The sequence below is a fragment of the Ambystoma mexicanum genome, chromosome 5p (assembly GCF_040938575.1).
Source record: "Ambystoma mexicanum isolate Mex_15411 chromosome 5p, UKY_AmexF1_1, whole genome shotgun sequence".
NCBI lineage: Eukaryota > Metazoa > Chordata > Amphibia > Caudata > Ambystomatidae > Ambystoma > Ambystoma mexicanum.
In genome coordinates this window covers 926,585,825-926,612,385 of record NC_090930.1, presented here as the reverse complement: position 1 = coordinate 926,612,385, position 26,561 = coordinate 926,585,825, and the positions used below count along the sequence as shown (strand labels likewise).

General features: G+C 45.5%; 1 protein-coding gene across 1 annotated transcript in view; it reads left to right on the top strand.

Annotated features, from left to right (window-relative positions):
• Window positions 1-26,561, top strand: part of SLC6A20 (solute carrier family 6 member 20) — a 531,874-nt gene that overhangs the window by 186,160 nt on the left and 319,153 nt on the right. Inside the window, exon 4 of the mRNA XM_069613357.1 lies at window positions 12,935-13,162. Coding sequence (XP_069469458.1) covers window positions 12,935-13,162 — 228 coding nt within the window. The remainder of the gene's footprint in view (window positions 1-12,934; window positions 13,163-26,561) is intronic.

Here is a 26,561-nt window from a genome sequence, read left to right as displayed (position 1 = left end):
GAACCCATTTTATCATCACCTAGCATGACCAAAGACTTCAATTTCAGCCACCCTTGCTTCCTCCAGAGTACTGCAAGAATCCCAGTTTGGGAGATGAATAAAACATGCAAGTGACTTGTGATCACTCTCCCACCGATTTAGAACTTTAAAGGTGTCGACCAAACTCCGGTCTTTAACACTTAACAGAATATAGTTGATTCCTGAAGAACCATTATGTCACTGAAAATTATTCTTAGCCGGATGATCATGTTTGAGGCGTCCATTGCATGCACTAATATTTAAATCGAGCAAGAGTGAGGCCACCTCAATGGCCCCTGTGTGAGCCTTCTGCAGGTAATCGGCCACCAGTGTGGGGATCCACCATGTTGCATCCCCACAAGTCATCAAGTGCTCTCAGCGGTTCGTATTGTAGATTTAAATCACCCATAGCCAGAATAAGTGGGGAGGCTTTACTTGTTGGCTGACCATTTAGCATGTGATCGTGCATAATAAGCAGGCTTTTCAAGTCGACCTCCCCATTGGGCCAGTTATAGATGTTAAATAACTTTATTTTGATGGCTTCAGTAGTGGTTGCTACAATATGTTGGAGATCAGGAGTGCCAGTAGGGCGATAGTCAATTGCCCAGTTTAAATTAGAGCCCACCAAGGTGAAAGGTTTTTCTTTTGGTCTGCCTCTGATGCCATTTTCTGCCGTAGTTGCATAGGTAGTGTAGCTCTGGTTCACTTTCGGATCAACAGCCCAGGACTCTTGGATACAGATTAGATTGTGGTCATGAATTAATTCTTTCCAATCCGGGTCTTCCAGATGTTTCTCACTGCCACCTATATTACATGTTAGGAGTTTAAGGTTAAATGGTACTGGAGTAGCCATAGTGGGACCATGTCACATTAGTCAATCCACACCCTCCCACCCCTGACCATTAATGGGTTGGTGGGAGGCATATGACCCCCAACTCCATTCTCCCACAAAATACTCCCCTATTAGGGTGGAATGGTCTCAATGATATCTTAGAGCCATTGTGGGGGTAAGAGCGTAACTCTATTGCTAGAAGGCCCTCTGTCAGGAACTTCTGAATTAAATCATCGAGCCCATTGGACATCTCCCCTCTTTCACACTGGATGATGACATCTTTTATAATTGATGTACACCCCCTAACATGTCGTACCCAGTGGATAACTTTGTATGTGACTGCTTATTTTCAAGTTAACTTGGTAGTATCCTTGGAACATTATACATAAATATGCACTGATACCCCGCTGGCCTCTCATTCCTACTCCACTGTGAGGTATTCCAGCTGGGCCTACAGTTTGCCCGGTTATATAGCTGGTTCTTGTCTGGTCTAATATCACTAAGTGGCTTCCTTGTTGGTTTGGCTTGGATATAATGATCTATAAAATCAGTTATAGCTGGTGTTGGTCCTTCTTAGGTTCTGAGCAATTTTGCTGGCTTGAGTAGCGAAGCTGGTTTGCCGGAAGGTTTGCCACCAATGTTCAGCATTGTCCCCTGCACCTGGTGTGAGGAATTTGACCATCCACACGGGAAGTGTGTACTCGCCTGGGCTTTTTAGAAATTTTGTAAGGAAATTGAATGATGAGAGATCAACCTCCAGAAAATGTGTCAGACTAATCTGCACACATTTTCCTATGCTTGCCACACAACAAACACATAGTCACGTGTACTCTGGGTGGAGACAGCCTACAGGCGCAGTCCTCCTGTCATGTTCAGCTAGAATGTGACAGCCACGGGTACATCAAAGCATCTCAAGGAGGAAGGCAAAACCTTCCACCTGCCATGCCCAGCCTCATTAACTAACAAAGGCTCCATGGATCCGCCCTATCCATTGTCCGCCCTGCTGATGGCAGCACAAACTGATGAGAAGTTAATTGAAGCAGGCCTGTGAGACACCTGGTCGCAGAGCTGACAAAGAGGAAAGGAAACCCAAAATCTTTTTGATATGCATCTGTGTCAATTTGAAGTGATCTCCCGCCTCTTAGATACAAGGGTAGTGAACTGCCATGTCTGTGACAACTGGTTATAGTAGACAACCCCCGCATGGCTGGTAATCTTGAAATGCTGGAAACGAAAGCAGCCGACAACGACAAGGGGCTGGTTGCATAAACTGTGGGGGTTTATGGCAATGGAATTGATGACATAAAACTTGCAAGGGGAAGCCTGCAAATGTCAACAAGATTGGGCAATGGTTGTGGACTTCCTTAAAGGGGATTATGTACGCCAGTGGTGCCCACATAATCTGAGAATATTGGACATCATGTAACTGAATGAAATCCCATAGACTACCAGAGATGAGGAAAGCTACGAGAGCACTACTTCTGCCAGGTGGATTTGGGGGTTGAGAGGTTGGGGGGGCTATAGTTGTTTTATCTAAATCCCCATAAAAATAGGTTTAAAACAAAAACAGTATATAACACACAGTATTTGTTAAAACTAGCTAAAAGCACGAACAGTTACTAAAGACATGTATTGTCTAAAGGGACAAGCAATATTCCAATACAGGTCACGAGGATTGTCTTAGGTAGTTAGACCCTTTTAGGACATGCAGCTGAAGAGAGGTTCGCCTGCCAGACGCAAACGTACTGTTACTGGGTTTGTTGGTAAGTTAAGCGATCAATAGTCAACTCTACCCAAATAGGGGGGTTAGTTTATTTAATATTGATCGCTCGGAGGCTCCGCAGCCATGCCCAATGGAGGAACCTAACTACAAAATGGACCACCTTAATGTCCCCAGAATGTTTGCAGTAGTCCAATGCATCTGCTGACCTACAAATACTCGCCAACCGGAAAAAAGGAAGCAAGTATATAGCTCTTAGGTTCATGTAACCTGTACAAAACAGCATAAAATGGCCGATCAACTCACATAAAGCTCCAGAAACCGGACAGGCTGCACTATTGGAACTCTTCCAATTTTTTGTAAAACTCACAACCCTCAAAGTGTTGGACATAAGTTCAAAATAAAGTGTGCGTGCAAAACGTGGGCTGATAACATCCAAATACTGTTCAAAACCAAAATCCTATTAGTTCTCAAGTATATCAATTCGCTGCTAAGCTTGAGGCATGCTGCTTCCATTGGTCGTCTTGATGCATCTGTTGCAGCTTTTTGTACCATCTCATTTGACCCTTTTTACATGTGGTGTGGTGAGTCCCAGAAGTCAGCAAAGTTCAGTTTGCTTAGCCGAAATGGCACATGTCTAAACCATGGAAGTGAACGACATCCTTCCAGTGACAGGATGTGTGTGTTTATACTTCTCAGGTCTTGGGTGCACCAAATTCTGGTAAAAGTGGCAGGGTTTTAAGACAGATGAGGTCTACAATTGGACATAAATTGCACTGAATGTGTACAATTATATTTGTGGCACTAGCCGGCTGCATGAGCAGAAATGCAAAACATTTGTTTTCCACTATGACTGTTGCCATAGCTAACGTATGTCCCCAAACCTCTGCACCATAAACAGCTGAAGGTATAGCCTGCAATACATAGAGCTGTACAGCAGGAGTCACTGCACCCCCACTGTGGCATGCCGAGAATCTTCTTATCCCACTGCTGTGCTTCTCTAAGGTTACACTGCCATTGGTCAGTTGTCAGGTCCAAAGACCATTTTCAGAAAATCGAATGCCCAGGTAGTAGGCAGATACCTGCTCGAGTGTTGGAACTTCTACTTTGATGGCCAGGTTGGTATATTGTGCTAACCTATGTCTGAACACCATAGTTTTGGTTTTAGCTTTAGCTTTATGAAGCTCTAGGCGTAATTCTTTGCATTTGCTGGTGAAGATGGTCAGAGCGTGTTTGATACCCATCAGAGTAGTTGACTGCGTCATCTGCAAAGAATAACGCAGAGTAACGACTGTTGCCCATTTTAGGAGGCTCAAGGCAGTGGGGCACCAACTCCTTCATTACCTTGTTGACATATAGGTAAAAGAGGAGAGGAGCCAAAACACTCCTCTGCACACACCACGCTGGGCATTGAAAGGCTTGGTAAATTCGCCTCCCAGTCCCCAGCGTACTGACGCTTTATTACCAGAATATGATTCCGGGATTATGGCCAATAAATAGTGGAGGATGTTGTAATCAGCCAGAACCTGTCACAGCTGCATTCTTGGAATGCAATCAAATCTGATCCGTAGATCAACGAAGGCTGCATAAATCGTACTTTTATTGAGGGCTGCGTACTTCTTCAAAATCATATGAAGCCTAAAGGTCGGCTCCAAAGTGCTTATAGCCTGCTGGAAGCCCTCCTGGCGATAGTTTATAATCCCGGCAGAATCAACCCAGTCCTGAAGGCGTCCAAGGATTACTTTGGCGTACATTTTCTCTGCCCCATCTGATAAAGATATGGGGTGATAGTTTCCCGGGGATTCCCTCCCAGCCTTTTTGTAAATGGGAACTATCTCTGCCTTGCATCAGGATTCCGGGACTGATTCCAGTTGAAAGACAGCATTAGAAACATGGCATAAAACCAGCTCCCAGACTGTTAGTTTGTCTTTGTATAAGTCTATTGTGATTTTATCCGAGCCGGGAGCTTTCCCGCTCCCCAGGGCACATATTGCCCCCTCAACCTTCATTATAGTAACATTAGGGCTCGTTTCCTCCTGCAGAGACCTCTGGCTTGCCGTAGGGTCTTCGTGGTGGAAGGCTGATGGATCCTTGTACAACTCACTGACGTGGTTACACCAAATATCAGGAGTTATGCTGCATTGAATGTCGCGAGATTCATTTGCATCTTTACCCACCACAAGGTTCTAAAATAAAAATGAATCATTGTTCCCGCAGATATGTAGCAGAGTTCCCCATTTGTCCCTGTGGAGGGTTCCTTTTTCCTTTGGATGGTGTATTTACATGTGGCACAGAGGTTACAAAGACACGGTTCATCTACTGGTCGTCCCTCCTTTAGACAGGATAGGATTCCTTCCCTAATGATCCTACAATCCTCATCAAACCAACCCTGTGTTTTCAACATACTGTGTTTGAACTCCTTGGATGGTTTAGTAAAGAATGTAGAAAGCTTTTGAGCTAGACTTGATACTCCACCAGTATTGATTGGGCGTTGGTCACTGGGTCGCTAATTGCTGTGATGTTCTCACCAACGGCATCCTAGATATTAGGTTCAAGATTACGTTCTCCAATGCGAACCCATTTTATCATCACCTAGCATGACCAAAGACTTCAATTTCAGCCTCCCTTGCTTCCTCCAGAGTACTGCAAGAATCCCAGTTTGGGAGATGAATAAAACATGCAAGTGACTTGTGATCACTCTCACACCGATTTAGAACTTTAAAGGTGTCGACCAAACTCCGGTCTTTAACACTTATCAGAATATAGTTTATTCCTGAAGAACCATTATGTCACTGAAAATTATTCTTAGCCGGATGATCATGTTTGAGGCGTCCATTGCATGCCCTAATATTTAAATCGAGCAAGAGTGAGGCCACCTCAATGGCCCCTGTGTGAGCCTTGTGCAGATAATCGGCCACCAGTGTGGGGATCCACCATGCTGCATCCCCACAAGTCATCAAGTGCTCTCAGCGGTTCGTATTGTAGATTTAAATCACCCATAGCCAGAATAAGTGGGGAGGCTTTACTTGTTGGCTGACCATTTAGCATGTGATCGTGCATAATAAGCAGGCTTTTCGAGTCGACCTCCCCATTGGGCCAGCTATATATGTTAAATAAATATATTTTGATGGCTTCAGTAGTGGTTGCTACAATATGTTGGTGATCAGGAGTGCCAGTAGGGCGATAGTCAATTGCCCAGTTTAAATTAGAGCCCACCAAGGTGAAAGGTTTTTCTTTTGGTCTGCCTCTGATGCCATTTTCTGCCGTAGTTGCATAGGTAGTGTAGCTCTGGTTCGCTTTCGGCTCAACAGCCCAGGACTCTTGGATACAGATTAGATTGTGGTCATGAATTAATTCTTTCCAATCCGGGTCTTCCAGATGTTTCTCACTGCCACCTATATTACATGTTAGGAGTTTAAGGTTAAATGGTACTGGAGTAGCCATAGTGGGACCATGTCACATTAGTCAATCCACACCCTCCCACCCCTGACCATTAATGGGTTGGTGGGAGGCATATGACCCCCAACTCCATTCTCCCACAAAATACTCCCCTATTAGGGTGGAATGGTCTCAATGATATCTTAGAGCCATTGTGGGGGTAAGAGCGTAACTCTATTGCTAGAAGGCCCTCTGCCAGGAACTTCTGAATTAAATCATCAAGCCCAGTGGACATCTCCCCTCTTTCACACTGGATGATGACATCTTTTATAATTGATGTACAACCCCTAACATGTCGTAGCCAGTGGATAACTTTGTTTGTATGTGACTGCTTATTTTCAAGTTAACTTGGTAGTATCCTTGGAACATTATACATAAATATGCACTGATACCCCGCTGGCCTCTCATTCCTACTCCACTGTGCGGTATTCCAGCTGGGCCTACAGTTTGCCCGGTTATATAGCTGGTTCTTGTCAGGTCTAATATCACTAAGTGGCTTCCTTGTTGGGTTGGCTTGGATATAATGATCTATAAAATCAGTTATAGCTGGTGTTGGTCCTTCTTAGGTTCTGAGCAATTTTGCTGGCTTGAGTAGCGAAGCTGGTTTGCCGGAAGGTTTGCCACCAATGTTCAGCATTGTCCCCTGCACCTGGTGTGAGGAATTTGACCATCCACACGGGAAGTGTGTACTCGCCTGGGCTTTTTAGAAATTTTGTAAGGAAATTGAATGATGAGAGATCAACCTCCAGAAAATGTGTCAGACTAATCTGCACACATTTTCCTATGCTTGCCACACAACAAACACATAGTCACGTGTACTCTGGGTGGAGACAGCCTACAGGCGCAGTCCTCCTGTCGTGTTCAGCTAGAATGTGACAGCCACGGGTACATCAAATCATCTCAAGAAGGTGGAAGGCAAAACCTTCCACCTGCCATGCCCAGCCTCATTAACTGACAAAGGCTCCATGGATCCGCCCTATCCATTGTCCGCCCTGCTGATGGCAGCACAAACTGATGAGAAGTTAATTGAAGCAGGCCTGTGAGACTCCTGGTCGAAGAGCTGACAAAGAGGAAAGGAAACCCAAAATCTTTTTGATATGCATCTGTGTCAATTTGAAGTGATCTCCCGCCTCTTAGTTACAAGGGTAGTGAACTGCCATGTCTGTGACAACTGGTTATAGTAGACAACCCCCGCATGGGGACCCCCTTTCAGAGGGTAGAAGTATGTGTTTTGATGGAGACAGAATATCTGTTCTCACCACAACTTCAAGGGGAGACCTGCGCTTTGATCAGGAACCACAGAGAGTTCAATTAACCAGAGAGACATTTTGATCCACCAAAGGCAGGAAAATGTGTGGGACGTAGTAATGCATGTTTTCACCCCTTAATCTTTCCTGTTGCAAAACACTCTGGTTATGACCTAACACATAACAAAAGATTGTTGGTGGGGACCCAGGATCGGTTCATTAAGGTAGGCTTAGCCTGCACCAATCACTGGGGCCCATTTGGGTTTAAAAGAGGGCTGAGCCCCGCTCTTAGCAGATCATCTGAAGACTTTGCAAGGAGTAACAAGAAGGACTCATTTGGACCCTGGCTGAAGGTACAGTCTGCCTTACAGCTTCCGCCAGTGAAAGAAGGCCAGGATTTCCAAGAGGGAATCAAGATCCCTCCCCTAAACATCTCTCAGGGAGCAAAGGGAGATACCGAACTCAGAGGACCCACCCTGCCAGCAAACAGTGCACCCTGCTAGGTTATGCAAGCAAGCTTCTTATGTGTGAAGTGCCAGAGAGTCTCTGAACCGAAAGAAGGACAAGGCTGTTGCCTGCAACACTCTCCTCAGCTTTGGCCCGTCCACCTTAAAGGATGACACAAGCCCAGGGAAGAAGCTAGGAGGAGTGCATTGACAAGCATCTACCAGCGTCCACCTGAAAGGACATTTTTGAGACCGTCATCTCCCATCTTGAACTCTGTCACAGAAGCTGCAAAGCGGCCTGAAACTGACTCGACCCTTTTGAGCACCAAGAACTTCTACAAATCCAAGGTACATTGTGGTTCTGTCCCCCTGGACCTTCTTTGAAGGCCCCTGGTGACATTTTACGACCATTGCTCCCTTTGTGCTGAGACCAAGTATCCTTGAACATTGTGATTAATTACTTTACTGACTACTCTCCTGTCAGTATGCAGAGTGCATCCCCTTTCCTTCTTGAAGCTGTCTGTCCTCTGTAATCCTTTACAGGGTGGGCTGCATTTTGTAGTGTGGTAGAACTCTCTGTTATGATAAAAATAAAGTAGATATGTTTATACAACCTTGATTGGACAGTCTCTTTTATCATTGGGTAATAGTTGGATTTTCCCTGTCTTGCAACTAACCAACGATCCACGACCTTGCAGAGATAAGCCTGCCGTTCCGTCCACTTTACCAAAAATGGACAAGGAGGTTTATAATTGACTTGTGTTTCCAATCTGTTCGGTTCCCTTCTAGTGTACTAGAGGTGTGGGGCTTAGTGATGGTTTTCAGCCCGGGACCACTCGTGCCACGGAAGTTGATTTGTCACACCTGGAAACTTTCTTGGATGACACTTGAGGTAGGGGTTGGTAATGATCCAATGTACAATTGCCCCCTGGGTGTACTATTACTATTGCAGCAGCCATTGGAGGTGGAATTTATTAAAGGGGCAGCAATAATAACGCCACTGATCTTTCTCGATTAAAAATGTCACTGCTTCCCTCAGTTTTTTTAGCTCGATCGTTATCAGATTATAGTCCATCCCCTTATAACAACTATAGCCACACCTTGGAGTTGAAATGGTGCTGGGCTCAGCAGAATGGTGAGCAGGGTGACTGGTCCCAACATTGGCTTGACCAGATATGATCGAGGCATAGTCTGTTCCACCACATTCCTGGCTGGGACTGTCCATGAGATCTGTAACAGCTCCATTCATTTTGACCCATTACTCTAATCCTAGTCTTATCCCACAACCTTGTTTCTTGGCCATTACGGGCTTCCTTTCACCAACATACTGACTATCGGATAGGTCCCCAAAATGATTGGATAATGGGATGGCTGGTGCAATCACTGTATATGTTATATAGGTGATGGCGCAGTTGTGTTGGATGGTTGTACTCCCAGGGATTCACCACAACTCCGCCTACAGCCTGAATGTTTGACAGTGAGGTAGGGCTTGGGTCTTTGGGAGGATGTCCTTGTAGGTCATCCAGCCTTAACAATGTATCCTTTTCCTGGGCCATCTCTGTTGAGGTGTGTACCTCAATTAATCTTCAGCCAGACTGTCCATGCCTTCCTGCCTCAGTAGGCGTAATACAGTAATTCTTTCCTCCCTCCTTATCCCTCTGTTTGCCCACCTCATCATCAATAAGGGCATCCTTGGCCAGTGCCTTTCTATTACTGACTCTGCTGATGTTAGCCAATGGGTTTGGTTGCCATTTCTCTCTGCTTCTACCTGAATCAGATCACTCACTGGCATGCTCACGACACCATTCGATTTTGCCCCCCAGCTTGGCTGGACAATGGTGTTATTGCCGTTGATGTCATGTAATAAACCATGTATCTCCGTGATTAAGATGTTGGCATCCTTAATGGACTCAAATAGTTTGTATATTTTGTAATCCTGCATACCACCTTCTTCCAAAGGGGGTGACTCAAAGGCAGCACCCACTGAGGTCTGGCAGAGGGAGGTATATGGTCAGAACCCATGCTTTCCCTGTACCCCATGAGCACTTCTTGTAGTTCTGCCCTTGCAATTACATCAGTTGTTCAGTATCTGAAACACTCAGGTCTTGTCTGCTGAAAGCCTCCCAAATCACAAATGCTCCTTGAAAATGTGCCATTGATTTAACACTATAAAACACCAAAATGATGGGGGGATACACGTGATTAGAAGTCCCCCCGCACCCTGAGTTTAAGTTAATTTTGTAAATATGCTGTTGATTTTTATAGACTGCACATTTTGGCTAAGTTTGAGGAAAGAATGATGGTCCTATAAGCTGAGCAATACAAATCGTGGATTCAGTTGACCTGACCATATGTCAGAGCCAGATGTGGGAGCGACCAGCTGTTGGGTATACTCTTATTTCCCAATCGCACAAACATCATAACCATCCCCCTAGTTTGCCAAGTCTGTCATCCAAACTGAGAACACCACTACCAACATGAAGCAAAGGGGCAGAGTCACGACGATGGCCAAGACATTGCAACACTAGCCCTCAATGTAATGGTCACCAATGAACATTGCTGGCAAACAATGCATATGGAAATAGGTACAGACCCATGCATTTATACTGAAGCACGGATGAAGGGTACTGGTCTTTCACCTGTAAAGATTAGGAGAAAGAGTGATTTTCAAATAATTGGTTGCTACTGTAGTCTGGGAAAACAATAGCGCCTTGCGCCACACTTGCTGAACAAATATCACCCTATACTTCGTAGAGGCACCTACAGCTCAAACATAGCACTGACGGGGCAGTCGTGAATGCAGGAGGTCCAGGGCATTTCTTTTACCATTATCCACAGTATTCATAGAAAGTCTCCTTAGAAAGGGGCAGAAATGGGACAATAAGCTAAACCAGCAGGATAACGCCTATAGGAAGGGCCTGTCTCCATCAGCCAATCCTGTTTAAGGCTTCTGCCATGCCCTGACTCAACTTAAACTACGGACCCCTTTCCTACAGTGCCTGCACTTATTTCTGACCTCTCCTCCCTTACTCCTCCCCCTCTGGAACAGGGTTTCCTACACCAGCAGTTAATCCTTTGGTGGAGTACATTTTACAAAATCCCCGAATTAGTCAAGGATCCAACTCCAGTCCTACTGGCTAATTTGAGGGCCAATTTAAGATTGACTAAATCAGGCCCTATAGCCTATTCTTAAGGTACAACTTGCCTGTCCCACCTATGGGCCACTAATCGTGAGCATGTTGGGTTGTGGGGACTCTGACCAGCATTTTACAGAGGCCCTGAATTTAAAAAATGTGAAATGTCAGAATTTAAAAAATGTGCAATGAAAAAATAAGCGGGAATAGCAAATGGAAGCCGCCCTCTTACTGTGTCCAAAATCGATGTGTTTTAAGAAATACACTCTTTGCCCCGTTTTTAATTCATAATTTTTAGCCTTGTGTGATCATTACAGACATTGCCTGTGGAAAGGTCAAAGGGTAAAGGTGACTGCATTGCATTTATTTTGAGTTTGTTTAAAAAAGCAAATCGGGTGAATTATAAAATCGCATAATATTATGTAACTCTGAAAGAAAATTGCATAGGCCAAACGCAAGAATACTACATGCACCTGGCTCAAACGGTATTATTGCTAATTATAGAAAATATCATGTCAAAATAATAGACACAGGAAATAATGTGCACCAGCTCACTGATACTGATACAAATTGCACACATTTCGTGAAAGATATTCATGAACGGGACGTTACTATTGACTTTGAATGTATTTATTAGTGATTTCTTTGACCCCTCATATGTCATGCAAGCTAGAGGCCGCATGCAAGCTAGAGGCCGCATGCAAGCTAGAGGCCGCATGCAAGCTAGAGGCCGCATGCAAGCTAGAAATGAGGTGAGCTCCTCCAAAGCACTGCATAGTCCTGCCATGCCAAAGCGATGTGGTGAGATCCTCCAATGCACTGGCATAGTCCCACCATGCCAAAGTGGAGATGTGGTGAGCTCCTCCAATGCACCAACATAGTCCCGCCATGTCAAAGCAGAAATAAGTAAAATAATAACGTGGTGAGCTCCTCCAATGCACCGGTATAGTCCCGCCATGCCAAAGCCGAGATGTGGTGAGCTTCTCCAATCCACTGGCATAGTGCTGCAATGCCATAGCAGAGGTGTGGTGAGCTCCTCCAATGCACCAGCATAGGGCCACCATGTCAAAGCGGAGATGTGGTGAGCTCCTCTAATGCATCAGCATAGTCCCACCATGCCAAAACGGAGATGTAGTGAGCTCCTCCAATGCACCGGCATAGTCCCACCATGCCAAAGCGGAGATGTGGTGAGCTCCTCCAATGCACCGGCATAGTGCCGCCATGCCAAAGCAGAGATGTGGTGAGCTCCTCCAAAGCACCGGCATAGTCCCACCGTGCCAGCATCATCAATTGCTTCACTACCGTTGGCGGTTTCATCGCACTCCTCTGTTGGGTGACAACTTCTCAAAGGCTTACAGGATCCACTCAGAGTGGTTCAGGGGCTCCACAGGGACGCGGCAGGGCCCCGCACACCATTGTGTCCACCTCTTGTGCATGCACCCAGGCGGAATCGCCTTCATAGCTAAATTGTATCACGAGGGACCGTTTACTTACACTGCAGCTGTAAAATGATGTCATCTACATAAGACACTGATACATGTTTTACTTGTGAAAGTCTGAATATAGTCTATCTAATTAATTTTAACTGTGTCATAATTATGCACTACATACGTGTGACTCGGAGGCCACCGTCCTGGAAATCACATATCTTTTACATTCGTTTACTGATTTTGTGTAGGCCACCCATTGGCTGAATTGAGATATAAATCGCTATGTTGATTTATATAGCCGCTCAAGTGGCACAGCGAGTAGAGCGCTCGCTTTGACGTTCGTGTAGAGCTTGCTAACGCAGGTTCGAATCCTGGCGGGGCCAAACTCAGCCTTTCATCCTTCCGAGGTCGATAAATGAGCACCACACACCGTGGGTAACAAGCAGCGCTCAGATACCTGAGGGTTCGTAGCGCTATATAAATGCCGAATTATTATTTATTATTATATAGGCAGGTCATGTTCCGTCCTTCTGTTTAGAATTCGCTTTTTCTTCTATAAATTGTAATGCGAAGTGCTAACATTTGGATCAATGTCCTACTTTCATGTTATTTTAAAGCCCAACATTGTCCCTATTGCAGGTCTAATGTTCTCTTCTCTTTACCCTGTAGGACCCCTTGCCGTGGTCCACCTGCCCCCTGAACAGCAACCTCACTGGCTACATTGAAGAATGCGACAAGAGTTCGCCCACTCAGTACTTCTGGTACAGGGAAACCATCAACATTTCGCCGTCCATTGGGGAGAGCGGAGGCATCCAGTGGGAGCAGGCGGTCTGCCTGATCCTGGCTTGGTTCGCAGTGTATCTATGTATCCTTCGGGGCACGGAATCTACCGGCAAGGTGAGCTGGGGCCCCCGGCTGTGGCACCCAAAGAAGCGTTGTTTTTCAGCATCTAGAAAGACATGACTTCTCTGAGGAAGTGCAGATCACAGTGTCTTGCTATCATGACCCAGATGTCTTTGGGCCAGGCGCGCTATACAAATAAACAAATGACCAAGACCCTGTTTCAATGTCTGCCAAGCTTTGGAAAAACATACTCCTATTAGGCATTACTACTAGGCTTAAAAAATGTCATTGAGTTTCTGACCTTGGAAAATGAAATGCCTCTGAATGCTATGGGTGAACATGCAAACCTTGGTTGGTAATGGTGCTGGAGAATGGTTGGAACCATTAATTTCCTGTTTATTGGTTTGAAAGAAATTAGCAACTCTTGGTTTGTGTTCACATGTAAGGTTTATTTGTTGGTAGATATCCAATTGGCCTAGCACGTATGCTAGGTGCATGTGAGAAAAAGACAGCGCATGTTTTGACCCAAGTCTTTATCAATGAGGAGGGCAAGTGGTGGTTGGTCCTTATTAAGGGCGTCTGGGCCTTACGTTTTCGAGCAATGTCTGTTCAGGTAGGCGGTTGAATAGCCGATCTGTTGGTTCTCGGGTCAATTCTCCGGTCAATTCTAGTTGTTTGGCAGTGTCGGAGCATACACTGCTGAACAACGGGAATAAGGACCAACCACCACTTGCCCTCCACCTTGATGAAGACTTAGGTCAAAACACGTGTTGGCAACCAAGAGTTGCTAACTTCTTTCAAATCGATAAACAGGAAATTAATGGTTTCAACCATTCTCCAACAGCATTACCAACCAAGGTTTGCATGTTCACCCATACCTATTGCCAATAGGAATCTTTGGAGTTTTTGGCTCCCAGACAAACCATGTTCTAGGCTACAGGACACATCGTACAAATCTAATTAACCAACTAGTTGCGTAGGGGACCATCAATTCTTCAGAAACGTACTCCAAACCCTGCATCTGAATACTACTCACCACAGGAGGGGTTACCATTCTGGCAAAATTGAAGGTATAGATGCAGTGGGCCAGATTCTCAGTGACTCGCGCCAGTTCAAGAAAGAAGGCAGGTTGTTGCTCTTTGTACTTGAATGATTCAAGATGATTTCTAGGTGTCCTTTTTCACAAAGATGACCTGTGGGGTTCCCAGGGGCTGTGCACCAACGGAGGACCCAGACAGCCCTCTTGCGTGCATTGATGTCGGGGGAATTATCTCATCACTAGTGGAGGATAGGCTCCCCATGCTATCATTGCTTCTCGCCATGAAGTGCCCCTTCACTTTAAATAACAGTCAACTAATATTGTATTTCGCGCATGAACCTTCTCTTGAATTGCTTACGGGGCGGGATCCCTTGAATGGTCAAAATAAAATCACTCCTATCCCTTAAAGAGGGGTAGACATGCAAGCGGGGTAGCAGCAGTTCATACAGCTGCTATTACATTTGAAAGCAAATACACACAAACGCCAGAAATGCTCCACCGATGCATTGTGCATCCCCTGCGCCTTTGGCATCCCTTTTGTGAATTTTGATTCACTCTCAAGTGCAAGAAGTGCAAAAACATTCCTTCTGATCTGGAGAATTTGTGCACACGTGAGTGTGGAAAGGACACCTATAGACAGATTACAGAAACGTTGCAGCAATGCAAAGGCAAATTGTGTACGGTATTACCACTGGGGCCAATATTGCAGTACTGCACTAATAGTGCACAAAAACATTCTTTTAACACATTTGTGCACTAGGGTGATATGTGCCTTAAAGCTATTACCGTGCAAAGTTGCACTTGCACACTGCACATATTCTGTAATATATGGTCGCATCCATGGTACATTTTGAAGCACTTTGCGGATAGGGTGCACATGTGCTGCTGCAAATGAAGAGAATGCACCAGTGCATCCACCTCATTTGCGCCATAGAACGTTTTCTGACTTGGGTCAGATGCGCCTCTCTATGCTGTAAATCTGGGGTGGCATTACAGAAACGTTGCACTTGTGCAAGTGCAATAAGCGCTGGGGTGAAAATTGCCCTATTGCGAAAAGCTTCTTTCAATTCATTGCTTCACCTGGGCAAAGAACTACAACTAAGGTAAGTAATTGCACTTGCACCAGTACCAAGTTTCTGTAATACCACAGATGAGCCTTTGACAAGCTGCTCCTTTCCCCTTTTGGCAAATTGAAGCATTGATAGAAACCTTCAGCCAAAAGTGTTCAGAAATGCTTGCCCTAATGGCTGTTGATGGAGACACGGCCTTAAACACGTTCCATTGCTGCATGTAAACCTACTTTTAGAGGACTGATTCTTATGTGCAGCTGATGTGCCTTATTAATCCAACATTTCGCCACGCCAAAAATGCTATTCTGAGGGTGGCAGGCGTGGAGGTCGAGCAGCCATGGCAGCTGCATCATGAAGCCTCGTAAAGTGCTTGCAGAAAGGGAGCTTCAGCGTTAGCATGTGCAGAGCACACCGAGTGCTAAATTGACTCTGAGGGCCGATTGTGGGATGCATGCAAAAATAGGAATGTTTTCTTCCATGAAGGATGAACGCTTTCCTTCAAAGCACCATATTCTGTTAAAGTGATAATGTGCGGCCTGGCCTCAAAGCCACGACTTTTGCATGTGCCTGATTTACTGCTTGACAAAAGCCTTAGCAAGCATGAGGAATGCAGTACAGCCACGTGGAGGGGATTCTCCGTTCAAAAGCGCTGCTTTTAACACGTCAAAAAAGGAGTTAAAATACAGCATCTGTGAGCTCCGTTAAACTCTACTGCACACGTTTTCCCTTTATAAAAATAGCATTTACTAGATTGCAGCCCCACTTCTCAAGTTTAATGAAAGCTTAAGAAAACATTCTAAATTAGAAAAGTGGCAGTCTTTTAAGAAATGCCTGCAGTGCACTGGTAATAGAAAGATCAATAGGTGCACACCAAATTAAAGGACTAATATAGATTATATAGAACAAAGACTTTAAATGTTCTGGGTGCTCGGGAGGAATACAGGCTCTGACACGGGGCTTGTGACAAACGTAGAGCAGAAAAAAGTGTCTAAATCTAAAGACACTCCCATCCCCTGCACACCATTAAAGCTGATACAAAATGAGTCAATTGTAGTTAAAGTTTTTAATTCAAAAAAGTGAATACAGGTTCAACAAAGCAAACAATTTTCACAATGTGATGACCAGAACCCTTCTGGTTAGAATTATAATTTGTAGACATCCAAACACTCAAATGAGGCCATCATGGGAAAAACAATCTTAGAAGAAACAAAAGTAAAATATTTTGTATAATACAGAAAAATGTCCAAAAACAATATTCTTGTGATGAGGAGCTCTACGCGTTTTTGGGAACACCCCCTTCTTCAGGAGAAAAATGATCTGGAATTGTATGCATTAAAAGAAATCATCAGTATAAGAAACTTCAAATCATATTTATAAATACACAGAACTTGAGAAATCCAGGGCATAAAAAGTACAAAGTCAAATTATGAAATAAAAAAATGCAATGAACGTGGTAATCATTACAGTTTGTGTAATTGCAGTGGTTTAGTTAAGGTCAAAAGAAAACATGTTTAGACATCACCATCCAACAACCCATAGGTGTGACTCCAAGAAAGAACATAATAAAGCCTCAAACGGGCATAAGGTAACCGAAATGTGCCAAAGAAAAAATCCCTGTTTAGCAGAAAGACAAAGTAAATAGGTACTAAATTCACATCTGCAATGATTCGATATCCCGGATAGGATGGAAGGTCCAATGGTAGCTAAGACACATATTAGCTAATTCCAAATGATATGGGTAATTCCCTATAAAAACAGAGACAAAATATAGTAGTAAGTGGTGTGATATGATTGACCTGAGAGACAAAAGGATTAAAGGGCACCTAAATGATATAGTTAACATGCTTACCAATAATTCGGACCTCGGTCACTAGATCAATTAATGCACGATGTGGGGTCCAACAGGGCCCAGCCAAAGTATGGTAAACCAATTTCCAAATAAGTCAACTTGAACTGTGTATAGTACCCGCAAAGTACCAAAGGCAGAGCAGGACAGGACGAGTAAGAACCTGTATGTAACGAAAAAAAGGGGGGGAGGAAAAAGGATGAAGGGATCGTAAATTAAATCTATTCATGTAGCATAGCAATTTTAATGAAAGTCCAACGACCATAGAAAACAGTCTGAGTTCAGTCTGCACCAAAAGGGAACACGGATATAAACTCCAATCAATTAAATCATCAGAGTAAGTAAACACAAGGATACAGCATCTATCCGCTTACCGCAATGTTAAAGAAGAAATCCGACATGTGTAACGGTTCGTACTCTCTATGCGCGATACACCGAGTAATACACTATTTATACTTGAAAAACGATCATGTGACCTAGACACGTGATCTGAAACGCTAGGTACATAGCGTATTAGATAAAGGTTGTTGTCACCATATAGCCGATTTAATGGCCAACTGAAAACGTATACACAGAAAGTATATAAATACATGAATATGAGATGAAAGATTCATACTGTTTAAACTAGGTAAACGATCATGTGACCAAGACACGTGATCTGAAACGCTGAGAACGTAGCGTATTGGATAGGCGTTGTCGTAATCATGTAGCTGGTTTAATGGCCAACTAAAACGAATATACAGAAAAGTATATAGATTCATGCATATAAGATAAAAGGTAAAAGGTAAAGTGCCATGCCAGTGCTAAAGGGCATACGCTGAGGAACTACTGAAAAAATATGAAAAATGAAAAATAAAAAACAAAAAACACGTAATACAAAATGAAGTGAACGTAAGTAAAAAGAGGTAAAGTACCATGCCAGCACTAAAGTGCATGCGCCAAGGAACAAAACAAAGAGATATGGAAATGAAAAATAAAAAACACGTGCACTGGTACACATGTTCTATGAAAGGGCTAGATTGAAGCAGTTTTCGCTGCTGGAAAGCACAACATCTTCCCTCCATTCCCTCCACCCACCTTAGAATGGTGGTGCTAGATATTGGAGGTGAGAATATCGGATTTCCACACTACTTGTTTCACAACATCAGAGTCAGGCTCTGAGGGCCTGATTCCGATAACGTGGAAAATGCTACATAGAAATACATTCCCTCCACCAAATCCTTCCACCCACATTCTGATTCGACGGGAGGAATGGCAGAGATGTGTTGTGGCAACTGCTTTGGAAAATAATGTAAAATTAAAGAATAAGAAGCGCTATAGGCTTACCGGGTGCAGAGAACTTCCTGCTCCTAATTATAACTTAAAAGACACATGTCTACAGACCCAAAAGTGTCGCTGATCATGCAGATCCTGGGCGGCACTCTTCTAAAAGTTGGAATGAGGCCCCAGAGACAATAGAAAGAAAATGGTATTTAGGCAGTCGTAATATTTAGATTGTCTGCTTCAATGTGGGTTCACAGTGTCATCTTGTAGCCAACGCGTGCTATATATTAAGGTGGAACGCTTGTACAAAACCTAACACTGACCCCATTTCGGTTGTCTACACCGACAGCACCTCACAGGTCCCATAATTCAGCACCTATTTATTTCGGTGTAAATGTAGCGGTTGGTGCGGTCACCATGACCGTTGCCAAGCCGTAAAGAGAGGACTAGGATTTGCGAACAAAAGTGGCAGATTAGATTCCAATCTGCCACTTTTGCTTTTCAAGAGAATCTGATGCAGTTTAGAAAAGTGTTGTTCCTTAAAGGAATTATGCTTTTCTATTTTGGCATGCACCTCAGAATCAGGCCATTTCTACATTACTAAAAATGTGGAGGGGGGACTGAGTCCGAGATCTGTGTAAGAATCGAAAAGGTCTATTCCAAAGAGGAGCAACACTTTTCCTAAACGCACCCTATTCTCAGAAAGTAAGTACATGGTGTACTGTCAAGAAAGCCTGGGATCGTGCATGACCCTGACAGAAGCCCTAGTGACTGTCGTTAATGAAGAGCAGGCACTGCTGAAGGCAGAGCACTCATTTAATAAAAAAAGCGATTTAAAATACGGCACCTGTTAGGTGTCGTTAACAAAAGCACGAGAGCGCCCCTCCAATCATTCCAACACCCTGAGAACGGTGCTGCTGGAAACTGGAGGGGGGAATGTTGGCTTTTCAAACTACTTTTCCCACAGGCTCAGAATCGGGCCCAGAGTCTGCTCGTGATCTGCGCCACTTTCGTAAAATAGAAATGTGTCAGACGCATCAAAAGAAAGCATGGTTTCTTAGGACACAGCCGTGCCATTCAGCTGGTTTGCAATAATGTCCAATCAATACATTAGTCTGGTAATGTTTCACTTGACGTGCTCTATATAATAGGCTGTGCGTGACAACAGGTTTAGTAGTAATCAGCTGTTTTTATGGTCACATTTTGTAAAGTACTGGCGGCGCAGGGCGCTTAAGTGCGGCCATTTGGGTGCGGGCCATTCTGGCGTGGCTGTTTTGCCGCAGGTCGCCTTTCAGTATGCCCTGTTGGCTGTGGCCAACAGGATACAGGGACCTTTAGGCGCCAGTATGTTTTTCCTGCTCTTTATTCGATGAAAACCCTTCACTGCTAGATCGTTGAAAGTTTTGTTTTATCTTAATCTGAGGAAGGTTTTTAACACCATTTTAATTTTTAATAGCGGGATTATTTTAAAATACTAGATTACTTTTAAGATTTGATTGCGCAATAGGTCTGCTTTCAAAGGTTAAAGAACAGGCCTCCCAAGCATCCTTCTAACGAACAACAAGTCTCCACTTTGAGATGGAGGAGGCAAGAACCCACCCGCTAGAAAGGCAGGCGAGCTGGGGAAGAGGGCTGGGTGCCCAGGTGTAGTGCCACTGCCACCCTACCTCACCCCACCGTCCGGTGCAGCAGTTGAAGTGTGGGTGAAATGTTCATATCATACCAACTCTGCAGCCAGGGGGCTGCCACTCGCCACATCTCCTAATCAGGGCAGGGAGATAAACAGCTCCATGTGATTTCATCGCCTGCTTTTACATCGCCAGACTTTTAAACGTGCACTTTCAATCGAACCCTCCACCCACACTTATTTTTTACTATTGCCCACCCGCCCAAACCCTTATCTGCCCTTTCCCACCCCTCCCCTAAAAAATTCGATGAGCACATACGATGTAATGTGCACGTTTAAAAGCCTGGCGATGTAACAGCAGGCGATGAAACAACATTGTGCCGAATAAACACACCATGAACCACTGAGTCCTAGTGGAAGCAGGGTGTGTGCCACTTTCGCAATATCCCCATTTCATGAGCATGACCCCTCCACTCTCAGAACCCATGTGACTATCACATGTGACTATCCCCATATCTGCCTATTATACTGTGAAACCTACTGTATTGTGAAACCTAGGCCCCTCTCCCACTATACAAGGATCTCAATTCTAGGTGTTGTCACCGCGTACCCACATTGTTTGTGAATCCTGCGCCTCTCTCGCACTATACAGGGCTCTCAATTCTATGTGTGTTTTCCCCATATCTGCCAACTATTTTATAAAACCTAAATGTATTGTGAAACCTGGGCCATCTCTGCCTACTATATTGTGAAACCGACTGTACTGTGAAACCTAGGCCTCTCTCCCACTATACAGGATTCTCAATTCCAAGTGTGTTGCCTGTACCCAAAGTGTTCTGTGAAACCTAGGCCTTTCTCCTACTACACAGGGATCTCAATTCAAGGCACCATGCCACACACTGACCAAAGCAGAGCAGCATGCTGGCGCACTAGCAGGCCCAATGAGATTCACCACAGTCATTCCCTACCCCGCCAACACACAGCCCACCTCCCCAACAATGCACACCTTCAACGTGCAACCATCACACCTCACCTATCCCCCTACCGGCTAGACCAACCCACCACACCCTGTCCCACAATTCCCCACCCGTAGATCCAGCTCTGCGCAATTAAGAACAGCAAGATGGAGAGAGGGAGCAGAGAACCTCGCCCCCCAGAACATACCGGATGACGCAGCGAGGCACACAAAATACCCATCATGCTTCACCCCTGCCACCAACCACCCACCGACACCTTTTACTCACACTATCTCCAATCAACTACGCAGCATCTCCAAATCTCACTCCCCCAGCCTTAGTGCAGCAAGAGCAGCTCTGGCCAAAACCTCAAGCTCCAGAGCCCCTCCCTTTCTCACCCACACACCTAGGACTGTCCAAAAGTCTAGGAAAGGCAGCAACCAAAGGCACCTTATGCCCCTCCTAGCATCGCCCATCCTCCGGCACAGTTCACAAACACTGCCACCGAAACCTCCCCACCTGCACCCAACCCAGTCCCATCCCTATTCCCCTCCCCTCGCTTCCCCTCTTCCCCCATTCCAGTTGTTCCATCTTCTCCACACTCCACCACCACCTCCTCTCACAGTGCTACACCCCCTGTGCTGCCCGCCTTCATGTTAGCCCCTGTTATGCCCTAGCACCCTACCCGTCCAGCACCCACAAGGGCAAACCGCCAAATATCCTGCAACCTGATCCACGCCAGGTCAGTTTCCAAAAATAAATTCCACATCTCTGACCTCATCCCAGATGAAAACCCAGACGTCCTTTTCATTACAGAGACCTGGTTTTCTGACGACTACGAATCCATCGCGCACAAGACCTTCCCACCTGGCTACAGATCACGAAGGGGAGGGCGGCTCGCAAACATCAATTCAAGTTAATAATCAAGGACACCTCCACCAACACCACAGACTACGAATCTCTCTTGTTAAACTCCAACTCGCACCCTCCATCTCACACAGTTTCCTACTCATCTACAGACCCCCCGGCTACAACAATCACTTTGCAGACACACTTGGTGAAGCACTGGCCGCCGACCTCAATCCTACATCCAACACTTACCATCTTCGAGATTTCAACATATGGTTCGACTCACCATCAAACCTTATGACCCAATCACTCACAGACATCTTAGAATCACTCAACCTTACACACTACATCTCCACACCCACCCACACGAAAGGTCACACCCTCAAAGGGATTTTCAGCACCACAAATATATCTACCCAGCCCCCAGCCCTATCATGGACCGATCACTCAGCAATGTATTTCTGCATACCTCTGAGCACAGAGGTTAGCGTTCAAGGCCACACACGACCACCGCCAACCACCCCCTCTACTTTCCACTATGGAACAAAGTTGTAATCAGCCCAGATCTAGAGCACTCACTCCTCAACTCTCTCCATACACTTTGCCTCCAGGAAGAAACTCCAGCAATCGAATCCTTCGACCTCTGGCTTACAAATGCCCTCACACCCTTTCCCCCTACAAAACGGACCTCACGGAGATCAGGACCAACGCATAGGTGGTTCACCGCCAATCTCAAATCACTTAAAACTCTCAAGCACCATCTGGAATGGACCTAGAGAGCTGACTCCTCAGCCCAGAACAAAACCACCCTAGCAAGGACAACCAGAACATACAGACGAGAAATCAAAAAAGCAAGAAACCTTTCTACGGGAACTGAATCCTAAATGCTCGAAACCCAAGTAAGGAACTACATAGAATCATAGCCGAATTCAAAACCCCTTCATGCTCGAGCCAGCCCCCACCAAGCTCCCATGCCCTATGTGACACCTATTCACTGCACTTCCACAATGCCGCCAATGAAATAAACTCTGCCATCATCTCTAAATTAAATCACATACCCCACCATCCACCTTCCCACTGCCCAACGTCCAACAAACCCCAGATACAATTCCTCAACTCTTTCTCTCCCATCACACACCTAAAATTTCTCTCGCTCAGAGCAGACAGCTGCCTGTCAGGCTCCCCTGAGTACCCCTGCCCACCCTCACTCCTCAAAAACATCCTTGCCTCCACCTCTGCAGGTAGTGTCACATGCACAATCCTCAACCACTCACTCACATCAGGATCTTTCCTGAATGTGCTAAAAACATCCTACATCAAACTTATCCTGAAAATACAGACACTAGACCCAGAACTACCGACCCATCTCCAACACACGTTCCATCGCCAAACTCATGGACTGCGCGGCATACAAACAGCTTGCCCATTTTCCCAAAGCCAACAATTTCCTAGACCCAGCACAATCAGGCTTCAGACCACTTAAGGGAACAGAATCTTCTCTAGTCTCCATCTGGGATGACCTAAAGAGAACAGCCGACTCAGAAGGCTGCGCTGTTCTCATCCTGCTGGACCTCTCTGCAGCCTTTGATAACATTGATCACACCATCTTACTAGACAAGCTACAAACACTAGGAATCAGAAGCACAGCCCTCTCATTGATCTCCTCCTTTATCTCAAATTGATCACAAGTCATGCACTAGTTCACCTCCACCTCACAACCAGTAAGAAAAGGGGTCCCATAAGGAGCATCGCTATCTCCCTTAATCTTCAGCCTCTACCTACAACCCCTGCACACAATCATCCGCTCCCACAATCTAACTTGCTACAACTGCGCAGATGACACCCGGATCATCCTCAAAATCCCAAGGCTCTGGCAGTCCGGACCTGTCATCATGCCTCTCGGATATTGACCACTGAATAACGACCAACCACCTCATCCTCAACCCTGGGAAAACTGAGTTTGCATGAAAACAGCCCTCCTCCTGCAACCAATCCCGTGGCCCAAACCACTAGGACAAGCACCGGTAATCTCTGATGTGGTAAAAAAAACCTTGGTTGCACATTGGACTCAGGCTTATCCCTCACCCAACACACCACTATCGTTTCCAAAATCTGCTTCTTTCATCTATGGATCCTCAGGTGTATTTCCCCTCACCTCACCTATCCCCACCCTTTTTTGGCCTTCAGCTCCATCATCCTGTCATGCCTAGGCTACGCAAACTGTCTCTACCTTGGCGCCCTGGCAGCTCAACTAAGGAAACTCCAAAGAATCCAAAACTTGGCAGCCCGTCTGCTCATTAACCTACCCGCCAGAGAAGACATTAGCCCTACTGTAAGAGTCCTCCATTGGCTCCCGATTGGTCGGCACACTACCTTTAAAGCAATGTACATCACCCACTGCGCCGTCCACAACACTGGACCGGAATTCCTCTGTGACACAATTGTTCCCTACCAACACTCTTGGAATCTCAGATCTCGCACAGCATTTAGCCTAGTGATCCCACCTCACAACTCCTCCAGGCTGGGCGGTTCCTCCTTCTCAGTTCAAGTGCCAATAATCTGGAACTCCCTACCAGTACACATTTGCAATACTGAAAACCACCTGAAATTCAGAAAGGCCCTAAAATCCTGACTTTTCCCAGTATCCCCCTGAACTCTTGTTCCGTGAAACTACACTGCCGAACCCAACATCCCCTTACACCAATTACAACACAGTGCCCGGCAGCTTTTGCACGTGTCACTGCATGTACAACAACATTTCTACCTGGAAAATACACCAGTGGAGCAAGCAGCCGTCGCTGTGGCACACTGCAACAAACTCACCCGCACTCAGACCCTCGCACAAGAGAGACCATGAATAATGAGACAAATAGACCAGGGAAGCCAGTAGCCCTTGCTGAGGCACACCGCAATAAACCCACCCATGCTCACTGCATGCTCAGACCCTTGCACTAGAGAGACTATGAATAACGAGATCACGCCGTCCGCACTGGACAAAGATTGCTCCAGCCGAACAACTCCCAAGACAACGGTACATATAACCTTGAAGATTATGCTACAGCTATGCTTTCTGGTCTAGCAGCACATATAGCCATCCACACTCAAACACCTGACGTACCTCAACACCTCTGCCACTAGCATACGGTGACTACCAACGGAAAGAAATTCGGTATAGCTGGCCACCCATCGACTCTCTCAACAATGGCAATCTATCGCAAACCACCAACAGCACACACCCACGTGGCTGGCCTCTCTTTGGGCAGCTTAGTCGAACCTAGCCAGCCACCCAAGTCCTAGACCGGCAAAATGCACACATGCATCTCCTAATCTAAATGCTTTAGAATTTTCCAGCACATTGACTATGGTCACCGAGGGCGTTCCAACCAAAAAAGCGCATTGAGGCCACACAAGTGGTGAAAGAGCACTATATAAATAACCCAATACAAATACAATACAATACACCTAGTGCATTTGCACTTCATGCGCAGGGGTTACGCCACTTTTATGCTATCCACCTATTCAGGCGCACTGGGAGCAGCATAAAGGCAACCCACGCAACCTCTTTCGCTCATGATCAACAGAAACCGAATGAGTGAATCCTCTGCACCGTTCTTCACTTGGAAGCAGTGTGTGTGTCACTCCCACATGATTCCCCACTGAAGAGCAGTGGCGAGGGACAAGGGCACCTCTTATCACGGGAGGATAGCTCAAGGGCAACAAACTTGGTTACCAGACATTTGGTCGAAAAAAATTGGTCGACCAGGCAAATGGTCGAACCAATTTGGTCGAAAACCAAATGGTCGAATTTTTTTATTTTTTTATTTTCACCTTTTATTTTTTTTTGGGGGGGTCCCCTCAACCCCCTTTTTTTCTAAAAACCCATTTTTGTAAAAAACGAAAACCCGAAAATAAATATATAATTAAAAAAAAAAATTCGACCATTTGGTTTTCGACCAAATTGCGTCGACCAAATGTCATTCGACCAGTTTTAGGTCGACCAAATGTCTGGACACCAACATACTCGCCTTGGAAGCAAGACGACACGGAGCAACACAGGTTCGATCCCCGGGTCCGTGCTTAGAAACCTCTGGGTATTAAGCGAGTTATAACCAAACATATCATATCATAGTTCATACATACCCACTGAAGAGCATCGAGTGCAGCACCCTTGCGTCATTCCCCCAAACAGGCGCAATGCGAGTGCCACACCACAGGCATCCCACTGGGCCTTTTCCCTCAGACATAACTATTCCCGGAGTTCAATCTAATAGGGCAGGGAATGTGTGTTATCCGTATCCGTACTCCTGACACTTTCCCTTAAGGGGTGCTTGAGGGTTTCAAGGTCTGTGAAGATGCAGTTCGACTTTGAAAGTGACTGGGGCAGGGAGATTAGTCACGGTTTCTGTCATGTTCCCTGTGCCGGGGCCTGCCATTGGTCTCTAAGCTCGCCCAGATGAAATCCTGAGCAGAATCCCGAGAGGCTGTTCCTAGATGAAAACTTCTCCAGGGTTGGGAGTGCCTAGGATTGATGAAACTGGCTCGCTGTGATGCCTTCTGCTCATATCCGTGAAGGAAAAGGACCTACCCGAACAATAAGTGATAATGAAAACGAAATAGGTACCTATGGGCTAGCAGGCTGCGCTGGCGTGGCACCGAGACGGTTAATCCCCTTTGGTGTGGTCCTCAACGCTGCGCTGGTTCCGACTGGCGGATAGGGCAAGGAAAATAGGTCTGTCTTAACTTCAAAGTTTCCTGCACTATGGACAAGCCTCATTGCAGTTGGTTCTTCAAGAAGCACATATA